The sequence below is a fragment of the Anabrus simplex genome, chromosome 3 (genome assembly GCF_040414725.1).
Source record: "Anabrus simplex isolate iqAnaSimp1 chromosome 3, ASM4041472v1, whole genome shotgun sequence".
Classification (NCBI taxonomy): Eukaryota; Metazoa; Arthropoda; class Insecta; order Orthoptera; family Tettigoniidae; genus Anabrus; species Anabrus simplex.
In genome coordinates, this window is record NC_090267.1 from 105,448,738 (window position 1) to 105,472,418 (window position 23,681).

At 38.5% G+C, this 23,681-nt stretch overlaps 1 protein-coding gene across 1 annotated transcript in view; it reads right to left on the bottom strand.

Moving 5' to 3' along the window:
- Positions 1-23,681, bottom strand: part of Las (lipoyl synthase, mitochondrial) — a 111,267-nt gene that overhangs the window by 15,852 nt on the left and 71,734 nt on the right. The window contains exons 5-6 of the mRNA XM_067142668.2: positions 18,042-18,200; positions 4,365-4,480 (exon numbers count right to left, since the gene is read on the bottom strand). Coding sequence (XP_066998769.1) covers positions 4,365-4,480; positions 18,042-18,200 — 275 coding nt within the window. The remainder of the gene's footprint in view (positions 1-4,364; positions 4,481-18,041; positions 18,201-23,681) is intronic.

Genomic DNA, 23,681 nt, shown 5'->3' on the forward strand with positions numbered 1-23,681 from the left:
AGAGTGGAACATGGAATATTATTAAAGAAATTGGAGGGAATAGGATTGGACGTAAGGGTTATACGTTGGGTAAAAACATTTCTAAATTCAAGGGTTCAGAAAGTCAAAGTAGGAAATAATTTATCACAGGAAGAGAAAGTTTGGAAGGGAACTGCACAGGGTAATATAATCGGTCCATTACTTTTCTTGATATACGCAAATGATTTAGGGAACAATATAACATCGAACATAAGATTGTATGCAGATGACATAATTGTTTATAGGAAAATAAATAACATTGAGGATTGTTCAGAATTACAAAGGGACCTTGAGAGTATCCAACAATGGGTTGAAGAAAATAATATGAAGGTTAATGGAGGCAAATCAACTGTTACAACATTTACAAACAGGAGCTTTAAAACTGAATTTGAATATACTTTGGATGAGGTAGTTATCCCAAAAGACGGCAAGTGCAAATACTTAGGTGTGAGATTTGAAAGTTATTTGCACTGGAAGGGTCATGTTGATGACACTGTTGGGAAAGCATACAGATCATTACACGTCATAATGAGGCTACTTAAAGGATGCAACAAAGAATTAAAAGAGAAAAGTTACTTGAGTATGGTTCGTCCATTATTGGAATATGCAAACAGTGTTTGGGATCCTCACCAAGAATACCTAATAAAAGAAATAGATAGTGTGCAGAGGAAAGCAGCAAGATCTGTAACAGGGGATTTCAGGAGAAAGAGTAGTGTATCAGAAATGTTAAAGGAACTTGGGTGGGAAACTTTAAGTAAGAGAAGGGAGAAAACTAGACTTATAGGATTATATAGAGCCTATACAGGAGAAGAAGCATGGAGAGAAATCCGTGAAAGGCTTCAGTTGGAAAATAATTATATTGGCAGAACTGACCATTTTAGCCAAAGCGATTGGGGTAAATTTTCATTCATTGGGAAGGGCGTGAAGGAGTAGAACAGTTTACCAGGAGTAGTGTTTGATCGTTTTCCAAAATCTGTACAGATATTCAAGAAGAGAATAAACAGAAACAGAGAAAATAAATGAAATGTTAGAGGGCATTCGACCAGTGCAGGATATTGTAAATAAAAAATGTGTGATTAAATTAATTCCATCCCCTGGTCTATGGAGTTTAGACAGCCCAAGTAGAGGACTGCCTGTAGGGAAAGTACAGTGGGGACTTCGAGGGCCCTGGGACCGCTACAGTAGCTGTGAAGGCCCTTCAGGAACTCTGAAAAGTGGTGACAAAAGGGGCTCTGGTTAAGACGCAGCAGGTCGTTATGCTACTTAGGTTCCAAAATGGGTAAAATATAAATATGTAAATAAATACAAATCTTATACCAGTTGTATAGTATTATTAGAAGTAGTGTAATTTCACATTCTGTATATGAGTTGACTATGTTTGTAAGTACAGGAGATATTATAAGTAGAATTTTTTAAACGATATAAATTTATTAAGGATGTTGTGTGTGTTTAATAGAAAAAATTATTAGCGTAAATTGTATAATATTGTATTCTAGGAAAATTTTCTTCGTCTCTTGTTAATTTAAAATTTAGTGCTTGACAATAATGTATTTTAGTGTACCATTTGCCACCGAGGTAGACACCTCATTTGCAAATAAAGAGATTTTGATTTGATTTGATTTGATTTGAAGAGGAATTCCACCAAGTACCCTACAAAGTGTGCTTTCTTCCTGCCAAATCTCGTAATGGAATACATGCCGTGCTTTAAAATGTCAGTGTCAGCTTTTCGCCACTGTCCAACATTCAATGAGCTGCTATCACCCTACGGAGTGACAGAGGCCTGACAGCTGCTCTGCGGCCCTAACCTGGGGGCATATGCCTCCATACTCTGTTTGCTACATCACAGATCGATGGTTTTGTCACTAACAGTAACCTAACCAATCCAGATCAGTCGTTTTGTCGCTAGCCGGACCTAACCAATCCACACCAATGGCTTTGTCACTAGCCGGCATGATAAATTAATTCACCTTTTCACCACTGTTCAACATTGAATGCGCTGCTATACGACCAGTTCTCAAGTTCAAAATTTGGCACTGTGCTGAAACAAAAGCTACATTAACTGAATATATGCCCAGCCAACAAGTGATGATACTACCTGTGTGACCCATAAGTTGCTTCAGACTGTAGTGTTTTCCAGAAAAGCAGAATGGAACCTGTCACTATCAGTAATTTTGTCATTAAGTAATCCAACCCTCCCTGTCAGTAATTTTGATACCGACAATAAATGAGTAGGGTACATTGCTACACGACCTAAAGCAACACTCCCATTAAGTGATTTCCGATGAACCAGTACGCGGGGTCACTGTCGTGGGGGCAGTCGCGGGACAAATGGGAGGCGGCGCATCTGCGGCATCTGGGCTCCAGTCGGCAAGCCACCCCTGGATGGCCATGACTCTGACACACTCCACATTGGGGGCCAGTGGCTGGGGGGCGGTACGGCTCGACCGACACCAGCATGTTCGCGAGCATCCGCATTTTCCGCAGATTGTTCGCTTCTGGGGTGTCCGCCATGGCAACTAGGAATAGGTTGCCCTTGGCTGGCCTATTCCCTGTTCGCATCCGCACCACGGAGAATGCGGGAATATCCTGTGCTTTCAATGCAAGTTGGATTTCGTCCGCATTACTTCCGTTAATGGGGGTCCTCACTACGAACCGCTTCCTAGTGCTGTTGGGCAATACTTTTACAAAATTAATATTCAGCCCTTTTAGCCCTCCGATAGCAATTTTGTAGCTCTCAAAGCTTTGCACGTGCAGCCAATATTGATATTTGTATGGTACAGGAATTAAGAAGAATGTTTTCATTAAAATTTTCAAAGGAGAGCGCACTATTATGTAATAAAGTATTTTATAACATTGGCAATACACATTTTCTATACTTCACGTTTCTGTGGAGTTACAGAACAATGTTTTTCACACAGACTAGAACAATAGCCATTTGCAGCACTTCTTTGAAGATGCATCACTATCGAGGAATATTTAGCTTACAGGATATCACAAACATTTGCAACTGGCTAAAGCCTAAGAATACCAATTTTTTTTTTTTTCTAGTTGCTTTACGTCGCACCGACACAGATAGGTCTTATGGCGACAATAGGACAAGGAAGGGCTAGGAGTGGAAAGGAAGCGGTGGTGGCCTTAATTAAGGTACAGCTCCAGCATTTGCCTGCTGTGAAAATGGGAAACCACAGAAAACCATTTTCAGGGCTGCCGACAGTGAGGTTCGAACCTACTATCTCCTGAATACTGGATACTGGCCACACTTAAGCGACTGCAGCTATCGAGCTCGGTAATACTGAAATTGTCATCTCATAAACTGAAATATCAAAAATTGCTTCACCTACATCAACACCATTGCCTTCAATAAACATAGGTGTATGTTTGCCGGGCTGTGTGGCTCACACAGTTGAGGCACTGTCCTTCTGACCCCAACTTGGTAAGTTCCATCCTGGCTCAGTCCGGTGGTATTTGAAGGTGCTCAAATACATCAGCCTCGTGTTGGTAGCTTTACCGGCACATAATAGAACTCCAGTGGGACTAAAATACAACACCTCTACATCTCCAAAAACCGAAAAGTCGTTAGTGGGACGTAAAGCAAATAACATTATTATTATTATTATTATTATTATTATTATAATTTTTTTTTCATTTGCTAGGGGCTTTACATCGCACCGACACAGATAGGTCTTATGGCGACGATGGGATAGGAAAGGCCTAAGAGTTGGAAGGAAGCGGCCGTGGCCTTAATTAAGGTACAGCCCCAGCATTTGCCTGGTGTGAAAATGGGAAACCACGGAAAACCATCTTCACGGCTGCCGATAGTGGGACTCGAACCTACTATCTCCCGGATGCAAGCTCACAGCCGCGCGCCTCTACGCGCATGGCCAACTCGCCTGGTTTATTATTATTATTATTATTATTATTATTATTATTATTATTATTATTATTATTATTATTATTATTATTATTATTATTAGATGTATGTTTGCTGTAATACTGGTCACACTTTCTCACTTTCTTCAGCTTATTCTAGTTATTTCTGGGGTCTCTGGAGCCATCCAGGCTTATTTTGGTTTTGGTCGGGGGTTGAAGGCCATTTTCCGACGCCACTTGATTTTCGAGATGAAAATCTCAATCCGGGATTGACTGGAATTCAAACCTCAGCCTTCCAGGTTTGCCCGCTGTTTGCTGCAATAATGGTAATAGAATGCGATATCTAGTACCTGTCTCAACCAAGAAATAGCAACAGTAATGTTGGCCTTTTCTACATTAAAGGTTACATTCCTTTTCTTCTGCACTTCAATAAAGAAAGTTTGTGTATCACATTCACAGAATTGCAAGCACCTCACCTTCAAGGGTATGTTGAACTTGTTCATCTGTCTCGCCCAATCCAAGCATGATGGATGACTTTGTGACAAGGTCTGGATTAAATTCCTTTGCAGCTTTCAGTACAGAAAGAGATTGCCTAGAAAAACAATAGTATATTATATCATTGCACAACTGCTTTTATTCAATATGCATTTGTGATTACAAAAGCTAAGTAGGTAACTGTAAATTTGAAAACAAGTTATTCCATTGCATGTTATAAATCTCATTCCATATTGACGGTTTTGTATTGAAAAGGAGGATCATATAAATACAAGTCATTCCAATAAAAATGCATGTTAAGCTCAAAACTAAAGAACATTTAATTACAAATATGTTACTTCAAGGGTAACTAATAAAATAATGCTATTTGATGTCTAGGGGTGTGATAACCAAGTACCACAGAGATAAATTTATCACCAACGCAACCACGGTCCGAATCCCAGCCAAAGCATGTGAAATTGATGTAATGAAATGTAATATCCGTAGGTTTGGATTCCATGTAAACAGGAGGTCTTCTGGCTATGATCATAATATCAATAGTCATGTAAACCTACAAGCATGCTTACTTCACATCAATTCAATCACTGGAAGTTTTAACAGGTGCCAGGGAATTTGAAATTTGTACTGCACAAGTTCTTTGACATACCAAAATCCAAGATATGGAGCTGCTCCATTATTATAATCGTCATCAGCATCAGGCCTCAGCTACCATATGCACACACATTAATTTGATGCCATCTGGCTGCTTGCTCCATTTAAGCACCTTCATATGTTACTGAACTCAACTGGGATCAACATTGTCTATCTTATATTATGGGACTGTTAATATCACGATCATAGCCATGAGACCTTCCATTTTACATGGAATTCACTGGAAGATACTTTTCATTTCAAGAATCCCACATGCATTAGCCAAGATTCAAACCGTGGCTGCCTTAGTTAGAAGCCAGTGATGATGTCACTCAGCATGCATAAGAATAACATCCTCGTAGTCGTATGCCACAATCAGTATAAGCTTCACCTGACTGGCTTCCTGTCAAAATTTCTGTGGATATAGCGATCCTGGGTGACGCCATTCATTCGACTGATGCTTTAATTCAGGCTCGTACGCTAATGCCCATGTCTTATCAATGGCGACAATACGCTGCAGAAATGCGTCTCCTTCGTTGCAAAATCTGTCCAGGTGGATGCCAGCCAGTGCGTATCAGTGCCATTTCTGTACGTTGGTGAGTTGATGCGGAACTTGTCCTTGTGTTAAGACATTTCGTCGGTATGTGCCACACCGTTTGATGACTGATGAGACCATCCTCTACGATTAATTCCCGGACAGTCCATCAACGGTCTATGGAAACGAGACCACTCACGATGTCAATCTGATCTTGAGGAATGGACAGCCGACCTGTGTGGTGCAAATTTGCAGTCTCATTCTGACCAGCACGAAACGCCTTAACCCATCTTGCAACCATCCTATATGGTACTGTATTCTCACCACAAGCTTTACGTAATCCTTGATAACATTCTGATGCATTTCTACCACAAGCAACATAGATTTTAATCCACGAATACTGATGACTTTATGAAAACATGCTTTAGAGCAATGAAATCGACACTCTTCATTTCAACGCCACACAGCAACAACACTCCCAACTGGATGCCCACCAAATGCACGCTACAGATCGACAACAGCGCCATCTGACTGCTCCCATACCCGATCTCCTGTGAATGTCTGGACTACATTGCAACTACTTTATTTATCTTCAAAATACAAACCACAACAAGCAAATATCCACTTAAATGGAGAGATCTAACTGCAAACTCCATGAGCTATCTAGCTGAGGTGAAAAAACAATGCTCAGTTCACCCAGAAGAAAATAGGTTCAGTTTCCAATCAAGAAGTTGAAAAATTCAGAAACAAGCCTTTTCATTTCTGAAGTAGCATACATTTTTGGAGTTCACTCAAACAACAAGAGAAATGAATGACAGGATGATTTCAGGGGTAAAGCTAGCTAGGCATAAATCTTTCTACTATATTCCATACAGTACTTGAACATGAATGTTGTTTACTAGTAGCCATTTTTACAAAAATTCCATAAAACATACTGACAACTTCATAAAGAAAAGTTATCGTAAATTAAAGAAATTTACCTTTAAATATCAAACATTCCGCCCACCAAAAGGGGCGTTGCCACTTTCAAAACAAACTGAACAAATAAATGAGTAATTCTCAACTTTCACTTGTACAGATGATCTAGAACTCATCTTCTGGTTTTGGAAGTACACACAGTTCATTAACAGAACTTTAATCACACCCTTCCTTGTTTTTACTATGGTAACTCAGACGAGACCATCATCACCGGGATACACCGTATTAACAACTCTTCTTCTCCAATGCAACAGTGATAAGTTGTCATCTTTGACGAATACAAGGTCTCCAGGGCAGAGATATTCTTTATAGTGGGGCCTACCAACAGTATGCCACATAGTGCAACATTGTTATCAATCCTTGCTGAAGCAATGTATACAACTCTTGTTTTCGTGGTGGAGGTAGTACACTTGAAGATTTGGTAGTGAGGCATGTGATATCTTGTTTTATCATTTTTAACTTGAGTCTGAACTTTCATGTGTCCTAGTTCTTGGTATTCACACGTAAAGTTGATGTAGTCTTTGCGCAAGTTCTCATTCGCTTGCAATCTCTTCTCAAGAATATGAAAACACTGTTCAGTGAGTTGTCTTGAATTTCCAAGTTTTGATTCACTTTTTATTGGTAGCTGGACAACATATCTGCCAGATGCATCCCTCAGGGTTGTTTCTTTAAAATGTTTTGCACATTCCCTTTTATCTTCTGAATGGAATATTTGACTGAGTACTTCTAGTTTCCAAACTTCTACAACTGGCTCTCCAGCTGCAAATCAATCTGATGAAAAGAGAATTAGATGACGTTTGTTCATTGTTGTTCTTGCCTTGCGACTGCAGATATTCTCCACTGAGAATCCAACCCAAATGTGTGTTCTGCAAAACAGGGTATCCAGGACAACATTTTGTTTCCAGCTTTACAAGTTGCAAGAAGAACTGCACACCAATCAACAATCCAGTAGTCTGTGCAATATGGAACTCGGGTAATACCAATATAAATGGTCCGTTATTGGACATTATAAATTTACTCATTCGGGACAAATATTTCAGATTCCCTACAGGAATCAACAACTATATCATCTGATGGCCAAGCAGGCATCAATTTTTGGTAGTGAGACAAAGTCTCTCATAGTGCATTGGTACTGACGGTGGCTTCAAGTAGCCTACGCAGTGGCCTCCACAGTATGCACTAGCCATGCATCTTGGTAGGTGTGCTAGGTACCAAGTGATGAGCCCAAACTAGCACACGGGGGCGAAACGCTGGCAACCAGGAATGAGTTAGCTGGAAAATTTAAATGTCCAATAACGGACCATTTATATTGGTATTATAAATTTACTCATTCGGGACAAATATTTCAGATTTCCTATAGGAAACAACAACTATATCATCTGATGGCCAAGCAGGCATCAATTTTTGGTAGTGAGACAAAGTCTCTCATAGTGCACTGGCACTGCCGGTGGTATAGATGTTGATTCCCATAGGGAATCTGAAATATTTGTTCCGAATGAGCAAATTTATAATACCAATATAAATGGTCCGTTATTGGACATTATAAATTTTCCAGCTAACTCATTCCTGGTTGCCAGCGTTTCGCCCTCGTGTGCTAGGCTGGGATCATCAGTTGGTACCTAGCACACCTACCAAGACCCTGGCTAGTGCATACCGTGGAGGCCACTGCGTAAGCTAATTGTAGCCACCGGCAGTGCCAATGCACTATGAGACACTTTGTCCCATTATCAAAAATTGATGCCTGCCTGGCCATCAGATGATCTAGATGTTGATTCCCATAGGGAATCTGAAATATTTGTTCCGAATGAGCAAATTTATAATACCAATATAAATGGTCCGTTATTGGACATTATAAATTTTCCAGCTAACTCATTGCCTGGTTGCCGGTGGCTTCAAGTAGCCTACGCAGTGGCCTCCATGGTATGCACTAGCCATACGTCTTGGTAGGTGTGCTAGGTACCAACTGATGAGCCCAACCTAGCACATGGGGGCGAAATGCTGGCAACCAGGAATGAGTTAGCTGGAAAATTTATAATGTCCAGTAACGGACCATTTATATTGGTATTATAAATTTACTCATTTGGGACAAATATTTCAGAATCCCTATAGGAATCAACATCTATATCATCTGATGACCAAGCAGGCATCAATTTTTGGTAGTGAGACAAAGTTTCTCATAGTGCATTGGCACTGCCGGTGGCTTCAAGTAGACTACGCAGTGGCCTCCATGGTATGTACTAGCCATGCGTCTTGGTAGGTGTACTAGGTACCAACTGACGAGCCCAACCTAGCACACGGGGGTGAAACGCTGGCAACCGGGAATGAGTTAGCTGGAAAATTTATAATGTCCAATAACAGACCATTTATATTGGTATTATAAATTTACTCGTTCGGGACAAATATTCCAGATTTCCTATAGGAATCAACATCTATATAATGGAAGTCGTGATCGGCAAGAGTAATATCTTGTGGGATGTTCCAGTTTTCAAGGTTTATGAACAACGCTGGGATCTTACAAGTAATCTTGGGAAGAACTATTCATTCCATACTGAAGTGGTAATCATTTGCTGTTGAGAAAATGTATTTTTTTTAAACTTTAGTAGCTGCACCATATTTTCAGATATGAAATTACTTTAGGATCCGCTGTCCATTAAGGCATGAACTAAATGGAATTTTCCTTGGGCATCCTATACTTTAACTAAAGCGATACTCAGAAGAATTTTTATTTTTTGGTGTGCTTCTCAGAGAATGGTACGATAATTGCTGGGTATTATTAATAGCAGGCATTTCTTCTGAGGACTTCTTAGTGTCATCATGTAAGAAAGTGTGGGGATATCTTCACAGACTGAATGTAAAATCAGATGTGCATTGTTTCCAAGTGTGTGTGAAACTTAAGCAGTTGGTGCAAATTTTGTTGTCCTTTACAACCTTGAATTTCTGATCAGAATTTAACTTTAAAAATTCTGGGCATTTGTACAATTTGTGTTCTTCAGGACAAATAAGACATTGCTTTGAAATCACAATATATGATTGCTGAGTTATCTTGGGCTTTTGCTTAGTTATGTGCTGCTTGTCAGTTTGATTAATAGATGAGCTAGAGGCACAGAGTTGTGAAGTTTGACATCATTTTCCAAGGAAGCCAAGTAGCTCCTTGAACTTTACAGACTCAAGGTGAGAATGCTTTGTTTCATATTCTAATCTAATTTTTCTATCCACTCACATGAGCAATAGTTCACTCAATATTAGATCTTAGATAATAGGCTTAGCATTAAGGGCATTAAGAGCATCTACTGCACCTTGGAAAGTGTTTACTAATTGACATAGCTCAGCTTCAGTGGATCTGAGTTCAGATGATGATTCTAAAAGTTGTTTTACATATTCAGATGTTATCAATTTGGGTAAGTGATATCTATTTATTAGAACATTGTAAGCAACTTTGAAGTTGGAATGTGAAATGGTTATGTTCTAATGGAAACAAGAGAGGTCCACCTATTCAATACCATACAATGTTATAAGATAAATTATAACATTTTATTATTCTTAGTACTGGTTTCAATGCTGGTGTGCATCATCAACAGCCAAAAACAAGAAAAACATATAATGACAGGGTTACAAAAAACAATGCATAAAATATACACAAATTTTACAAAACTGGCAAGAATTAATTAAAAAACAAGTCCGAAGATAAATGGGGATAAAAGTCAGGTTGTGAGTTTCACAAATAGGAAAAGTCCTCTCAGTTTTAATTACTGCGTTGATGGGGTGAAAGTTCCCTTTGAGGATCATTGTAAATACCTAAATATAAGGAAAAATCTTCACTGGAGTAATCACATAAATGGAATGTAAATAAAGGGTACAGATCTCTGCACATGGTTATGAGAATATTTAGGGGTTGTAGTAAGAATGTAAAGGAGAGAGCATATATGTCCCTGGTGAGACCCCAACTAGAGTATGGTTCCAGTGTATGGGACCCTTACCAGGATTACTTGATTCAGGAACTGGAAAAAATCCAAAGAAAAGCAGCTCGATTCGTTCTGGGCGATTTCTGACAAATGAGTAGTGTTATGAAAATGTTGCAAAGTTTGGGCTGGGAATACTTGGGAGAAAGGAGACAAGCTGCTCGACTAAGTGGTATGTCAAAAACATATCAGATGTAAGGCTTTTCAGGTGTTTGCTCTATTAACCAGCTATTAACTGCTAAGTATTATTTGCTTCAGGTCCCAATTTGAACCGAGAACATCGTTCAGTACCCTGGAAACATGGTGTCCACCATTTTTCATTCAAAATATATAAAAATATCTTGTTATTTAATACTAAGCAGACTGAATCCAGCCACATTCTTTAAGTTAGAGAAGACCTATGTTTTATTACGGAAAACACTGTCTGAAGTTTCCTCATGTTCTTTTTTAGTACTAGAAGTTGTTACGTCTTTTGACAGGTTACGTTATTTTAATGACAGCCATTTTTAACCAATAGAAAAATGGTTTCTTAATTTTTTGCACCTGTTACTCCAATACTCAGTGGATGTTCAGCAAGAAAATCTTTTATATATATGTTCTTACAAAATAAGAAAATATGCTCTTGGACTTTTATGATAGTGAAGCATTGGTTTTTTGTTCTCGGCTCAATTTAATCTGTTCGCACATGGTTTAATGTTTTTAGATTCAGAGGACTTTTGTCAAGAGGACGTATATTCAAAAGTTTTAAGACAGCTGGTGCTATTTTTTAGGTTTAAGTTATAAGTTAATGTTTATGGACTTGTTTTTTAATTAAGTCTTGTGAGTTTTGTAAAATTTGTGTATACTTTATGCATTGTTTTTTGTAACCTTGTCATTGTATGTTTTTCTTGTTTTTGGCTGATGATGATGATGCACACCAGCATCGAAACCGGTACTAAGAATAATAAAATTTTATAATTTATCTTATAACATTGTATGGTATTGAATAGGTGGACCTCTCTTGTTTCCATTAGATTCTCGGTTCAATACGGAATTAAAATGAAGTTTTTAAACTTGAATGGTTATGTTCTTTATAACTTCTTTAGGTTCACCCTGAAGTGAAGATAACACATAGCGAAATTTCTCAATATCAGTGAGTTCACCATTTTTAACAACCAAACTTTCCAAGGTGTCCTTGAAATGTAACCATGATGTTAATGCTCCATTAAATGATGGAAGATTAATCTTTGGGAGCATATATGCTTTGAAGTGGCATCATTTGAAAGATAAGAATGTGAGTTATCATTTGCAATGATGTCCTTTTGTTTAATAGCATTTCTTAATTTGGATTTAAGAAGATCAGTTGTTTCCTCAAACTCTTCACGATGTGGGAGATGTTCATACTATCGTCATCATTAATTTCAAATTCAGTTTGAACTAATCTGAATTCATCATTTATTGAAAGCAGTCTTAGTTTTGCTTCAATCAAGTCTATGTCAGCAGAATTCAGATCTAAGGTTAGGAATTTTCATATATGAGTTAAAATACCCTTTAATATGCCTCTCCTTTTAACCAATTCATGTCTACGAGTTTCTTCCATTTTGATTTGAATGTTCAATACATACAAGAGGGCTTTAGTTGTATGCTCTATTCTCTGCTTGTATTACGATAGGACCATTATAAATAGGATACCTAGTGAGATCACTCCGTTCTCTCAGCATCGTCATTGTGGTGCTGTAGTCGCAAGGCACCGCTGCGCACCAAGTTGAAAAGAAGGTAATAGTGTGCGTGCATGAAGTCATGGTGATAATTTTAATGCCTATTGAGCGAATTTGTTTTCATATTTTCTGAAGGCCTGTGTTAGTATCGGCGCAGTACTTTGTGTATGCAATCAATTAGTTTTCTATTATTTCAAGAAAATGTCGTACTGTTTTGATCCTCGTTGTAAACAGGGTTATAGAAGGAAGGGTGATGCTAGACGAATTTTTACACAACCAAAAGAAAATAATCTATTTGCAAAGTGGGCAAGAGTTATTCGGCGGAAAGATAAGCAATTGTCCACCAAAAGCAGAATATGTGACCTGCATTTTTTGGCTGATTTAATTATAAAGGCGGACTGCTTCTTTGTGAATTATGAAAACGTGAAGCTTCCTCGTGTGAGGTGGAAATTAAAACCAGGAACACTACCTCATATTTTCCCAAATTTACCGAAATACCTATCCACGGAAGTAAAATCATGAACGGCATCCAATAGGAAAAGGAACGAAGACAGTATCAAGAGGACAAGAAACAAAAATCACGATGTGAGAGAAGCAGTGACAGCAACAGTAAGCGGTGAAGTTCAAGGTCAGCCCAGTTGTAGTCAAATTACCGATGCCGAAAAGACAATATTGTCTCTCAAAACGTGACTAAAGGACGCAACTTGTAATTTAATGCGAGATAAATGCAGTCTTTCCTCTGCCAAAGCTAGGATTTACTTCCTACAAGGGCAGACTAAGAACACAGAATTTAAATTTAAAGATTGTACATTTCTAGTAAGAAGCAGAAAATTATCAAACACTATATTAAAGAAATGACAATTAAAATCTCCCGTGGTCTGAGGTACAGCAGTGACTTTCTTTTATAAAGTTTATTACTTAGAATAAAATCACCTAAAGGATAATCTGTTACCTCTTCACTCACAGAGCCATTTGAGGAAACTCTGCAAAGGACCTCAATGTCCCTATGGTGTAAATTCCCATTGTGTAAGTGCTATTTCAGATTATTTTGAGTATGACATGGATGACAAGGCCCCAGTTCAGCAAAGCAGGCGAGGTCGCCTGGGCAAGGTATTGGTCCTCCTTCCCAGCTGTATCCCCTCAACCCAAAATCTCATGTTCCAGGATGCTGCCCTTGAGGTGGTAGAGGTGGGATCCCTCGCTGAGTCCAAGGGAAAAACCAACTCTGGCGGGTAAACAGATTAAGAAAGAAAGAAAGAAAGAAAGAAAGAAAGAAAGAAAGAAAGAAAGAAAGAAAGAAAGAAAATACATGGTACGGGGTAATTATATTTGATGAGATTAAACTAACATAGAGAAGGGATTCAGTTTAATGGTACTTCACTGAAAGTAGGATGGCTTTGTTGATTAAGGTGAACTAACGCCGGATTGTCTAAGAAATCAGACGACAAATCATGTATTAGTTTTTATGTTTGTACTTCTTTTGCAGAACTGGGTGCATCTATGGCAATTTGCATGAGCAGAAATGCTACTAGAGGAGATATCCTTACTAAAATTTGAATTCAGGTTATATTGCAGCTAGAGAAGGCTGGGGCGAGAGTGGACGGTTTCACGTACAATGGTAGTCAGTCAAATAATAAAGCTTGGAAATCTTTAGGAATTAGTGGGAAGAAAAATCGAGCACAAAGTTATATTCTGAATCAGCAGATGTAAAATGGAAGATCTTGGCTTTTTCAGATTTTGTGCATATATTGAAAGGTATAAGAAACTTTTTCCATGATAAAGTAGGACTATTTTACAATAGCAAAAATATCAGTTCTGACTTTTATAGGGAACTGTTTAAGGAAGATATCTCTGGGTATGTAGGACTTAGCGCTTGCCCCAAGATGAAAAGAGCTCATTTAGACCTTTCCTCTTTTCAAAGAACGAATGCCAGTCTAGCATTCCACCTATTCAGCAATAGTGTCACCAAAGGACTAAAGTTTTATCGTGAAATGGGACTGACAGGATTTGTGGGCAGTGAGGACACTAAGGCATTTACAGGTGACTTGAACTTGTTTCTGATGCACTCAATGCATGAAAGGCTCTCTATAAAAACTCATTATCCCACAGAACTGACCTCACTTTTCTTCAAGCTCTAAAATCTACAGATATCACATTTGCCTCATCCAGGACCATGGAATCCTTAATGGTAACACTTCAAAGTATATCAGAGGTGAGTGAGTGGCTCTGGGAAAGACGTTATGCGTATGTATTGATGGGAGAACACACTCAGGATCCCTTGGAGCAACACTTTGGAATCATGTGTTCACTCACTTTGGATGACCATCCAGCCATGATAGATTCTCTTAATTTGCATATACTAAAATGTATCTACGTTCCTGCCCAAGTAGGCACTATCACCTGGAGGAAACTGTGAGCCGAAAAGGGAATTAGTGCTGACGTCCTTCATAAACCAGATGCAAATGTTGGCCCAAAATGTGAAAGTCCGGAACGAGACCATAAAAAAGTCAGTGGAAACTTCCACAAAAGAAAACAATTGTTATTCACTCCTGTTTAAGTATTGAAGATTGGAAAAGTGCTCTGCTGGAACTGAGCCCCGTCCCTGATCTTACAATAGAAAAGTGTTTAGTTTATCATGTGGTCGGGTATGCTGTCAGGCAATCCTCAAAATTTATCAAGTTACTGTGTCTCTCAGTCATGAAAGTGAAAGTCATTTTTCAGTTCTTCTGGAAATGTAAGATTATGGATCCAGCAGTAGCGTGACGTTTTTACCATGTCCCTCTAAAAATGTGAGTGTGACATTCTTTACCAGACTGAAAGGAAAATTCATGAAAAACTGAGCTACTCTAGGTCGATATGGAGCGATAATTTTTACAAATGTCTTGACTCGATTGAGGCGATTTCAGTTGTACCATCAGGAGCTGGGTGTTGTATTGAGCACACTTTGGACATTATTCCTAAACTCATCTACCACTATTTAAAGGGCCGATTCTTCTTCAGAGAGAGAGAGAGAGAGAGAGAGAAATCCACAGAAATCTTCAAGCGTGACAACCTGCTAAGTCTACTCGTAAACTATCAAAAGTGGCCTTAAACTAGTGTTGGTGAGTTCTGTAATTGACTTTTTTTGAGAAAAGTGTCAGTGTTATTTGCAATCTGGTGTATATTTAATGTTTTATGCACTCTGTTTAAAATGATTCTTAAAATTATGTAAAGCACAATATTGCTATTGCTTTTTGTAATGTTCCGTTTGATCTCATATACTCTCTTATTAAGGTAAATCTGTGCTGTATTTATACCAGGAGGTAAATCTTTACGCCTGGTTGCCTGGAAAGATGGATTACTCCGTAAGTTCCTAAAAGTGGTCCCATGTAGGATAACTACACGACTCCTGAACAACGTGTTGAGTCAAAGACAATTTTGTGCGTACAATGGGACAGCTGTAAGCAGCCAAAGATTGCTGAATAACGGTCTGCCACAGGGGTCAGTTCTCGCTCCTTTGCTGTTTAGTTTATATATTGCAGACATACCGAAGACACTTTCAAGGAAATTCGGATACGCAGATGACTGGGCACTTGCTATCAGGGAAAAACAGTTGAGAAAACAGAAGAGATCCTGACTGAAGACCTCAAGACACTGGCACAGGTACTTTAAAATATGGGGACTCCAACCAGACATCAACAAAACTGAAGTTTGTTGCTTCCACTTAAACAATAACATGATTAACAGGGAGTTAAATGTGTAAGTGGACAACCAGAAATTGAGATATAATAGGTACCCTAAATATCTTCTTCTTTTTTTTTTTTTTTGCTTTACATTGCACTGACACAGATAGGTCTTATGGCGACGATGGGATAGGAAAGGCCTAGGAGTTGGAAGGAAGCGGCCATGGCCTTAATTAAGGTACAGCTCCAGCATTTGCCTGGTGTGAAAATGGGAAACCACGGAAAACCATCTTCAGGGATGCCGATAGTGGGATTCAAACTCACTCTCTCCTGAATGCAAGGTCACAGCCGTGTGCCCCTGACCGCACGGCCAACTCGCCCGGTTCCTAAATATCTAGGAGTCACACTGGATAGAACATTGTCTTATAAACAACATCTCCTGAACGTCTCTGCCAAAGTAAGAACTCGCAACAAAATAATTCATAAGCTGTGTGGTGTTGGTGTACTCGAATGCCGAATACTGCGCTGCTGTTTGACTGAATAGTGCCCACACAAACATCATAGATACCCAGCTGAACACTACAATGCATCTCATCACTGGCACAATCAAATCTACTCCCACGCAGTGGCTACCAGTGTTAAGTTGTATCCCTCCTCCAGATCTCAGATGTAAAGATGCTCTCCTAAGAGAATTCAGTAAAATAGTGAATAACCCAGAACTCCCAATATATAATGACATCGGCGATGCAAATATTAATCATCTGCATTCGAGAAAACCACCAACTAGAGATGCCATGAACTTATGGAACAGCAACTACCAAACTTCCGCTGAATGGCAGAAGAGACTCAATGACAAATACTGCCCGACAGTGCCTTCTGTGAAGAAGACGCCGCCACCTGGTTTCAACCTCCCTCGTAGACTATGGTCCGCACTGAACAGGATCCGAACAAACTACGGGAATTGTGCAGCCTCCCACTACAAGTGGAACAGAATCCTGAGTATGACTGTGGCGCTACACAACAGACAGTAAAGCACATCATCAAAGAATACAGGACTAGAAAATAAAATGGCAGTGCTAGTGACTTTGCTTTTGCGACTCCAGAAGCTCTAGACTATATAAACAATTTGGACATACGTATATAGTGTAGATCTTACAACAATAGATGCTGTATCTCTAGGCATACGCTACATAAATAAATAAATAAAATCTTATTAAGGTTCAAAGGTATTTCTATATGCGAACTGAGAATATTAATTACAACTCTGACAGTATTATTCCTAAGCTTAAACAATAGGGTGCTGAATTTGGGTATTTGCGTATCAGTGTAACCTCCATTAACGAAGTTGACCTTGGTAGCATTGGTGTTTGGCTCCATTAGTGCCACTCTACGGGAACACGCTTGAACTCTGTGAACGATACCACTAGGTATTTTATTCGTCGTGGTAGGACTGTGAAAGGTGCACACAGTGCCACCTGTTGGACATGTCTGGAACTAACTGAAGAATGACAAATTGGCATGCCATTTAAGAGGACGTTGCATTTGTATTTAGAAGGCTGTGAATTCTGGCACTGACTACATCTATTATGTTTGAATTGAAATAGCAGTTCTATGTGAAGATGCAATTGTGAATAATGTGTCACAAAATTAGTTTAGTTATTCTTCAGTACCTCGAGTTGGTGGATAATGCCTGGTTCTTGGAGTTACTGCAAATCCCATCCAGAGCCAGAGGACCAAAATGAACATGAATGTTGTTTACTAGTGGCCATTTTTACAATATTAATTCCTTAATACATACTGAAAACTTCATGAAGAAAAATTATTGGAAATTAAAGAAATTTACCTTTAAATAACAAACAGTACTGAAGTTACAAAAAATGGACGTTTCCACCTCCTATTCTTCCATGATCCTCCATGGCCTGTACAAGGACAGAACTGTGGATCCCAAGGAATTGTGTTATTACAACTCAGAACAGGAATCATCCAAAAACTAAACCTTATTAATTTGCTACCCTTTACACTAGTTTGTTATGTATGATTCACAGCATAACAGTTTTAAAACAAATGAAAAATCATTCAATACAGACAGTTAAGTTTGTACACAAAAATAAGGTAACTATTTTCAAAGAAACTGCCACAGTATTACACCATAACAATTAGAGTTATTAGCAATCAGATCATACCCTGAAGTACTTACCGATATCTAGCTCTTCTATCACGAACATAAGGAGTAAGAAGCTCAACCGTCTCTATGTTGTGAGCAAAGACATCCAAATTGGAATCTACAATGGTCTTTACAGCTTCAAAATCCCCTCGGAAATCAGGTACCAAGCACTCAACCATGATATTTGGATTTCTGTGCAGGCAACCAAAACAAACAGAATATATTTTTCTAAGTGATATGAAGCCATCAATCTCACAACTCACTACTAGCATGACATACAGTAGTTTTTAAAATAAGTAATAAAAGAAACCAACAAGTGAGAAATCACGTTATATATAAAAGACACGAACATGAATAGGAAAATATAATGTACACAATGGCAGGTCAGCATCAGAAGAGGGAGTAGTAGAAAAGGATAAAAGGATAAACATGAAAATGCAAAAAGACAATGACAATCTATACAACTTCATACACTGCCATCTTGAAACAGATAAACTCACTCCTCATCAATTCAGATCTTCCACATCCAATACTTCTCTGCATTGAGGGACTATGGAGACTAAATGGGGTTTCTTCGACATACTGCCCACAATTAATCTATTTCTCACACAAAAATCCACCAATTTCTTAGTAGAATCCTAGGAGGGGCACCCCAGCATATAACACACAGCTTTGGGAGTTAAGATATATAAATATTACCTTAAAAGTGCTTATAAAGGAAGTCTTCCCACTGACCATATAACACTGCAATATCCGCAAGCCATCTTGCAGGGTATCAGTTGTCTTTGCAGACCCTACATATTACACCATAATATACCTAGCTGCCTGACAGGCAGTGGCGCACGCTGTGACTATTCATACCCAGACACCTGGCAGGCGGTCTACGGAGAGGTAGCTCCTGAAATTAGTTCAAGCCCTCTGTTCACAGATGGCATGACATGCCATATACCATTCGAAAAATGAGAATTTGATCTCTCTCTTGACGTTGGAATGAACATCATGGATTGCATCACGCACCAGACAATCGCTCTCAGAGTAGGGTCATTCCCCGCTTGGTAGTCAGCAGAAGTGGTCGGCTCTACGAGGAATGAAACTGAGCATATATTGCAGGATAGTAGGAGTAAATGTGGCAGTGTTATAGGTTCGGAAAATGAAACATTTTTATTTACTAGCAGTGAAAGTGATAGCAATGTAACAAGAAGTTTGACCAAAATTGAGGACGAGTTTGAATGTGACAGTGATGATGAAGCCCAGCCTGCTTCTAGGAAAGAAGACAAAGAAGGTGAAGGAAGACAGTTGCAAATGGAGTAAAACAGATGATAAAACATATAAATACAATTTTACAGGAAATTCTGGAATAAATTCCATTGTAAACAGGAACCTCCATCCCAATCTCTCCCCACTAGACATTTTTCAACACACAGTTCACGACTATTTATGGAACAAAATAGCTACTGCCGAACAAACTGTTTTGCTTATCAGTTTTTGCAACAACAACAAAAAAAAACCAACTCACCCAGTATGAGCCAATGGTTTCCTACAACACCAGATGAGATCAAGGGTTGTTTTGCTTTATGCATTCTCATGGCTCAAGTAAGAAAACCCACCTTACAGTCAGTCATACTGGTTTATGCAAAAGTCTATGCTCACTCCCTTTTCCTTCGAAGTAATGCCTCTCCAAAGATACGTAATCCTTTCTAAATTCCAAAAAAAAGTGTTCATGGCCGCAGATCTAAAAGTCACAGGAATAGAACCAGCTTTTGGGTAGTTAGGCCATATGCGTTTGCAAAGTTTCACCCAGACGTGCAATTTGAGCTCATCAGTTGGATCGACACGCCCCTCCAAGACTCTGCTTAGCAGTGGCAGACCAAATGGCATATCTGGGTGAAACTCTGCAAACACACACACAGGCTAACAACCCAAAAGCTCATTCTATTCCTCTGAATTTAAGATCTGCAACCCTGAAACACTTTTTTGTGGAATTGTATCTCCAGGGTGAGTACATATTTTTGGAAATGAAGAATTCATTTCTCCTTTAGCAGGTTAGCAAACCCTATTTGCTAACATGGCAGGACCACGCATTTGGTCTGCCACTGCTAAGCAGTCTTGGAGGAGCGTGCCAATCCAACTGAAGAGCCCAAATAGCAAATCTGGTCAAAACACTGCAAAAGCACACAACCCAACCACGCAAAAGCTGGTTCTATTCCTGTGATTTTTTGGTTTGTGGCCGTGAAAACATTTTTTATAAATATATCTCCATGGGGAGAACATATTTTTGGGAACAGAGAATTCACTTCTCCTTTACCAGGTTAGCAATTCTTATTTGCTAACACAGCGGGACCACAAAGTTGGTCTGCCACTGCTAAGCAGAGTCTTGGAGGGGCGTACCAATCCAACTGATTAGCCCAAATGCCATATCTGGGTGAAACTCTGCAAATGCACACGGCCTAACCACCCAAAAGCTGTTTCTATTCCTGTGATTTTTAAATCCTTTCTAAATTTCTACATTTCATAAATAATGAAACCCTCATAGAAAATGAGAGACAAAGAAAAACTGCACTGATTGTAAACCATTTGCAACAAAATTTTAGAGAAGTTTACTATCCAGAGCAGGATACAGCAGCAGATGTAAGTCTTAGTAAAATTTAGGGGAAGACTGTGTTAAATCCAATTCAGTCCACAGGGCTATATTTGTCATAAAAATCTATAAAATTCATGAGTCTGACAAAGTCAGAGGGTTTCCTTTATATATATATATATATAAAGAAAATTAAAAAAAAAAACAGCCTAAGCAGAAGCGACTGGAATGTTGTTAAGTGAGGCTATATTTGTGCAAATTATGGAATCATATTTTGAAAAGGAGCACACAGTTTATGTTGATAACAGGTATACTTCACCCTCCCTGTTCCTAAATTTGTCTTCCAAGAAAATGCAGCAGGAACAGTCCATGTCAGTAGAAACAATATGGCACAAGAGTTCAGGTCGATATATTTACACAAGATGATGGCACTAAAATGGATCAATATAAAAGCTGTCACTGTTCTATTCACTTTTCATGTTAAAGAGGATTTTTTTTTAACAATATGTTATACGTCACACTGACGATGGGATAGGAAAGGCCTAGGAGTGGGAAGGAAGTGGCCGTGGCCTTAACTAAAGTACAGCCCCAGCAATTGCCTGGTGTGAAAATGGGAAACCACGGAAGACCATCTTCAGGGCTGCCGACAGTGAGATTCAAACCCACTTTCTCCCGGATGCAAGCTCACAGCTGTGCTCCCCCAACCGCACGGCAACTCCCGCTGAAGAGGAAATGATAGGGACAGGCAAACAAGATAGAAAATCCAATACTGCAATATGAAAACCAAATGTAATAATAGATCACAATAACAGTGTGAATGGTATAGATAAACACGATCAGCAGCTGTCATCTTTCCGTATAATGCATAGGTATGCTAAGGAATATAACAAAATATTATTTTATCTAATGGATGTTGCAATATTCGAGTTTCACAAATAGGAAAAGTCCTCTCAGTTTTAATTACTGCGTTGATGGGGTGAATGTTCCTTTTGGGGATCATTGTAAGTATCTAGGTGTTAATATAAGGAAAGATCTTCACTGGGGTAATCACATAAATGGGATTGTAAATAAAGGGTACCGAACTCTGCACATGGTTATGAGGGTGTTTAGGGGTTGTAGTAAGGATGTAAAGGAGAGTGCATATAAGTCTCTGGTAAGACCCCAACTAGAGTATGGTTCCAGTGTATGGGACCCTCACCAGGATTACCTGATTCAAGAACTGGAAAAAATCCAAAGAAAAGCAGCTCGATTTGTTCTGGGTGATTTCCGACAAAAGAGTAGCGTTTTACTTTACAAAAAACAATATATAGATGAGTCTCCACCTTATCAATACAAATTTATTTTACATTAAGCTGGTAAATATAGTCAAGACTAGTTTCGACCCCTAGGGGGTCATCTTCAGTTGACATGCATTAAAAATGTATTATTTACAAAAACATCACATGTAGTGGTAAAAGCTTAAATTAATTTGAACCGATCATTAATGTTGGTATGTCTAGTACATTTGGGCTATTGTATGTGTCAATTTTGAGTTTTTAGCACACAGTGTGAAGGTAGTTGATTAACTAGTGTGCATCATCCATGAAGACACATATTATTTTTTATGCTACTACCATCCAATTTTTTGGGTTATACAATGTGGAATATACATACATTTGTGCAAATCAACAGTGGCAAGTTTAACAATATACATTTAAAGTTGGTTCATAAATTACACAAATTGGCTATTGATTAGTCATATGAAAATGTAGGACATTGGTTTGAACACTTTTGACTGAAATATCAATGTAACACCTTACTGGCATATATCTTAGATGCTAAAATCAGTTTATAAAGCCTGTTACTCTTGATTGAGTCTTGGAATAGGGTTAAAATTTTTTTAAATAAATACTATTTGCTTAGTATAGGCATTGAATAATGCTGTTAAAATGGACATATAGCTAAAACAGTGGTATATGTATGCCATATATGCCTGGTTAAAAACACATTACATTAATGTTATTGATATGTGGTGCTACATGTACATTGTTTTGGAATAAATGGGGTTGACGAATTTTTCACAACAGTCTTAGATATAGTGTTCCGATAAAATGGGTCCGTAAAAATATTTATATGTAAAAAACGGTTAGGTAAGTATTTGAATAATCCGCTTGCAGATCAGGTAATACTTAGTTATATATCTGGAGATATTTTAGGCAGCTACTAATGTTGGAGTTATTAGAAATCTTGAATATATTAATGGAGCATGTTTTTCCATCCGTATGTCGTGATGTTTTAAGTTGGTGACATTTGTCAGAACGTGTTGAAATTATGCGTCTTGATGCACGTTGATTTTATCATGAAAGCGTATATGTTGTAAAAACAAGGTACAGTATCTGGAAATAGAAATAATAAGTATGATAATGGTGTGGTATGAAAGTGTAATAGTAAATCGTATGTCGTTTTACTCACAATTAAGTATTTATTTTCCACCTAGTCGATACAATGATTGCTTAAGGCAATTTTTAATGGTCAAAAGTGGTACATGTTTCGTATATTATCAACATCTTCAGCCACATAACACTGTTTAGATGAAAAATGTATAAAATTGACAAAGTAATGCTTTAGAGGAAGTGTCCTTAAAATTAACATAAGATTGACAAATGTTTTAATCTTGTCAATCTTATGTTAATTTTAAGGACATTTCCTCTAAAGCATTACTTTGTCAATTTTATACATTTTTCATCTAAACAGTGTTATGTGGCTGAAGATGTTGATAATATACGAAACATGTACCACTTTTGACCATTAAAAATTGCCTTAAGCAATCATTGTATCGACTAGGTGGAAAATAAATACTTAATTGTGAATCTATTGAAGTGCGATACGGACCATGAAGCTGATTTTATGTAATGTCGTTTTACTTACGTAAGGTGTTGGAATCGTGCATTCTTTGTAGCTGCCTGTTGAGATCTGATACGTGTTGCTCTGAGATTGTAGTTAGCGGCGGTAGAGGGGAGGTTTGGGGGGATGGGTGGAGTGTTAGTAATGGGAGTGGGGTTGGAGGGGAGGAAGTCTTGGGGCGGTTGATTTGAACGTATAGATTTTTGTTTACT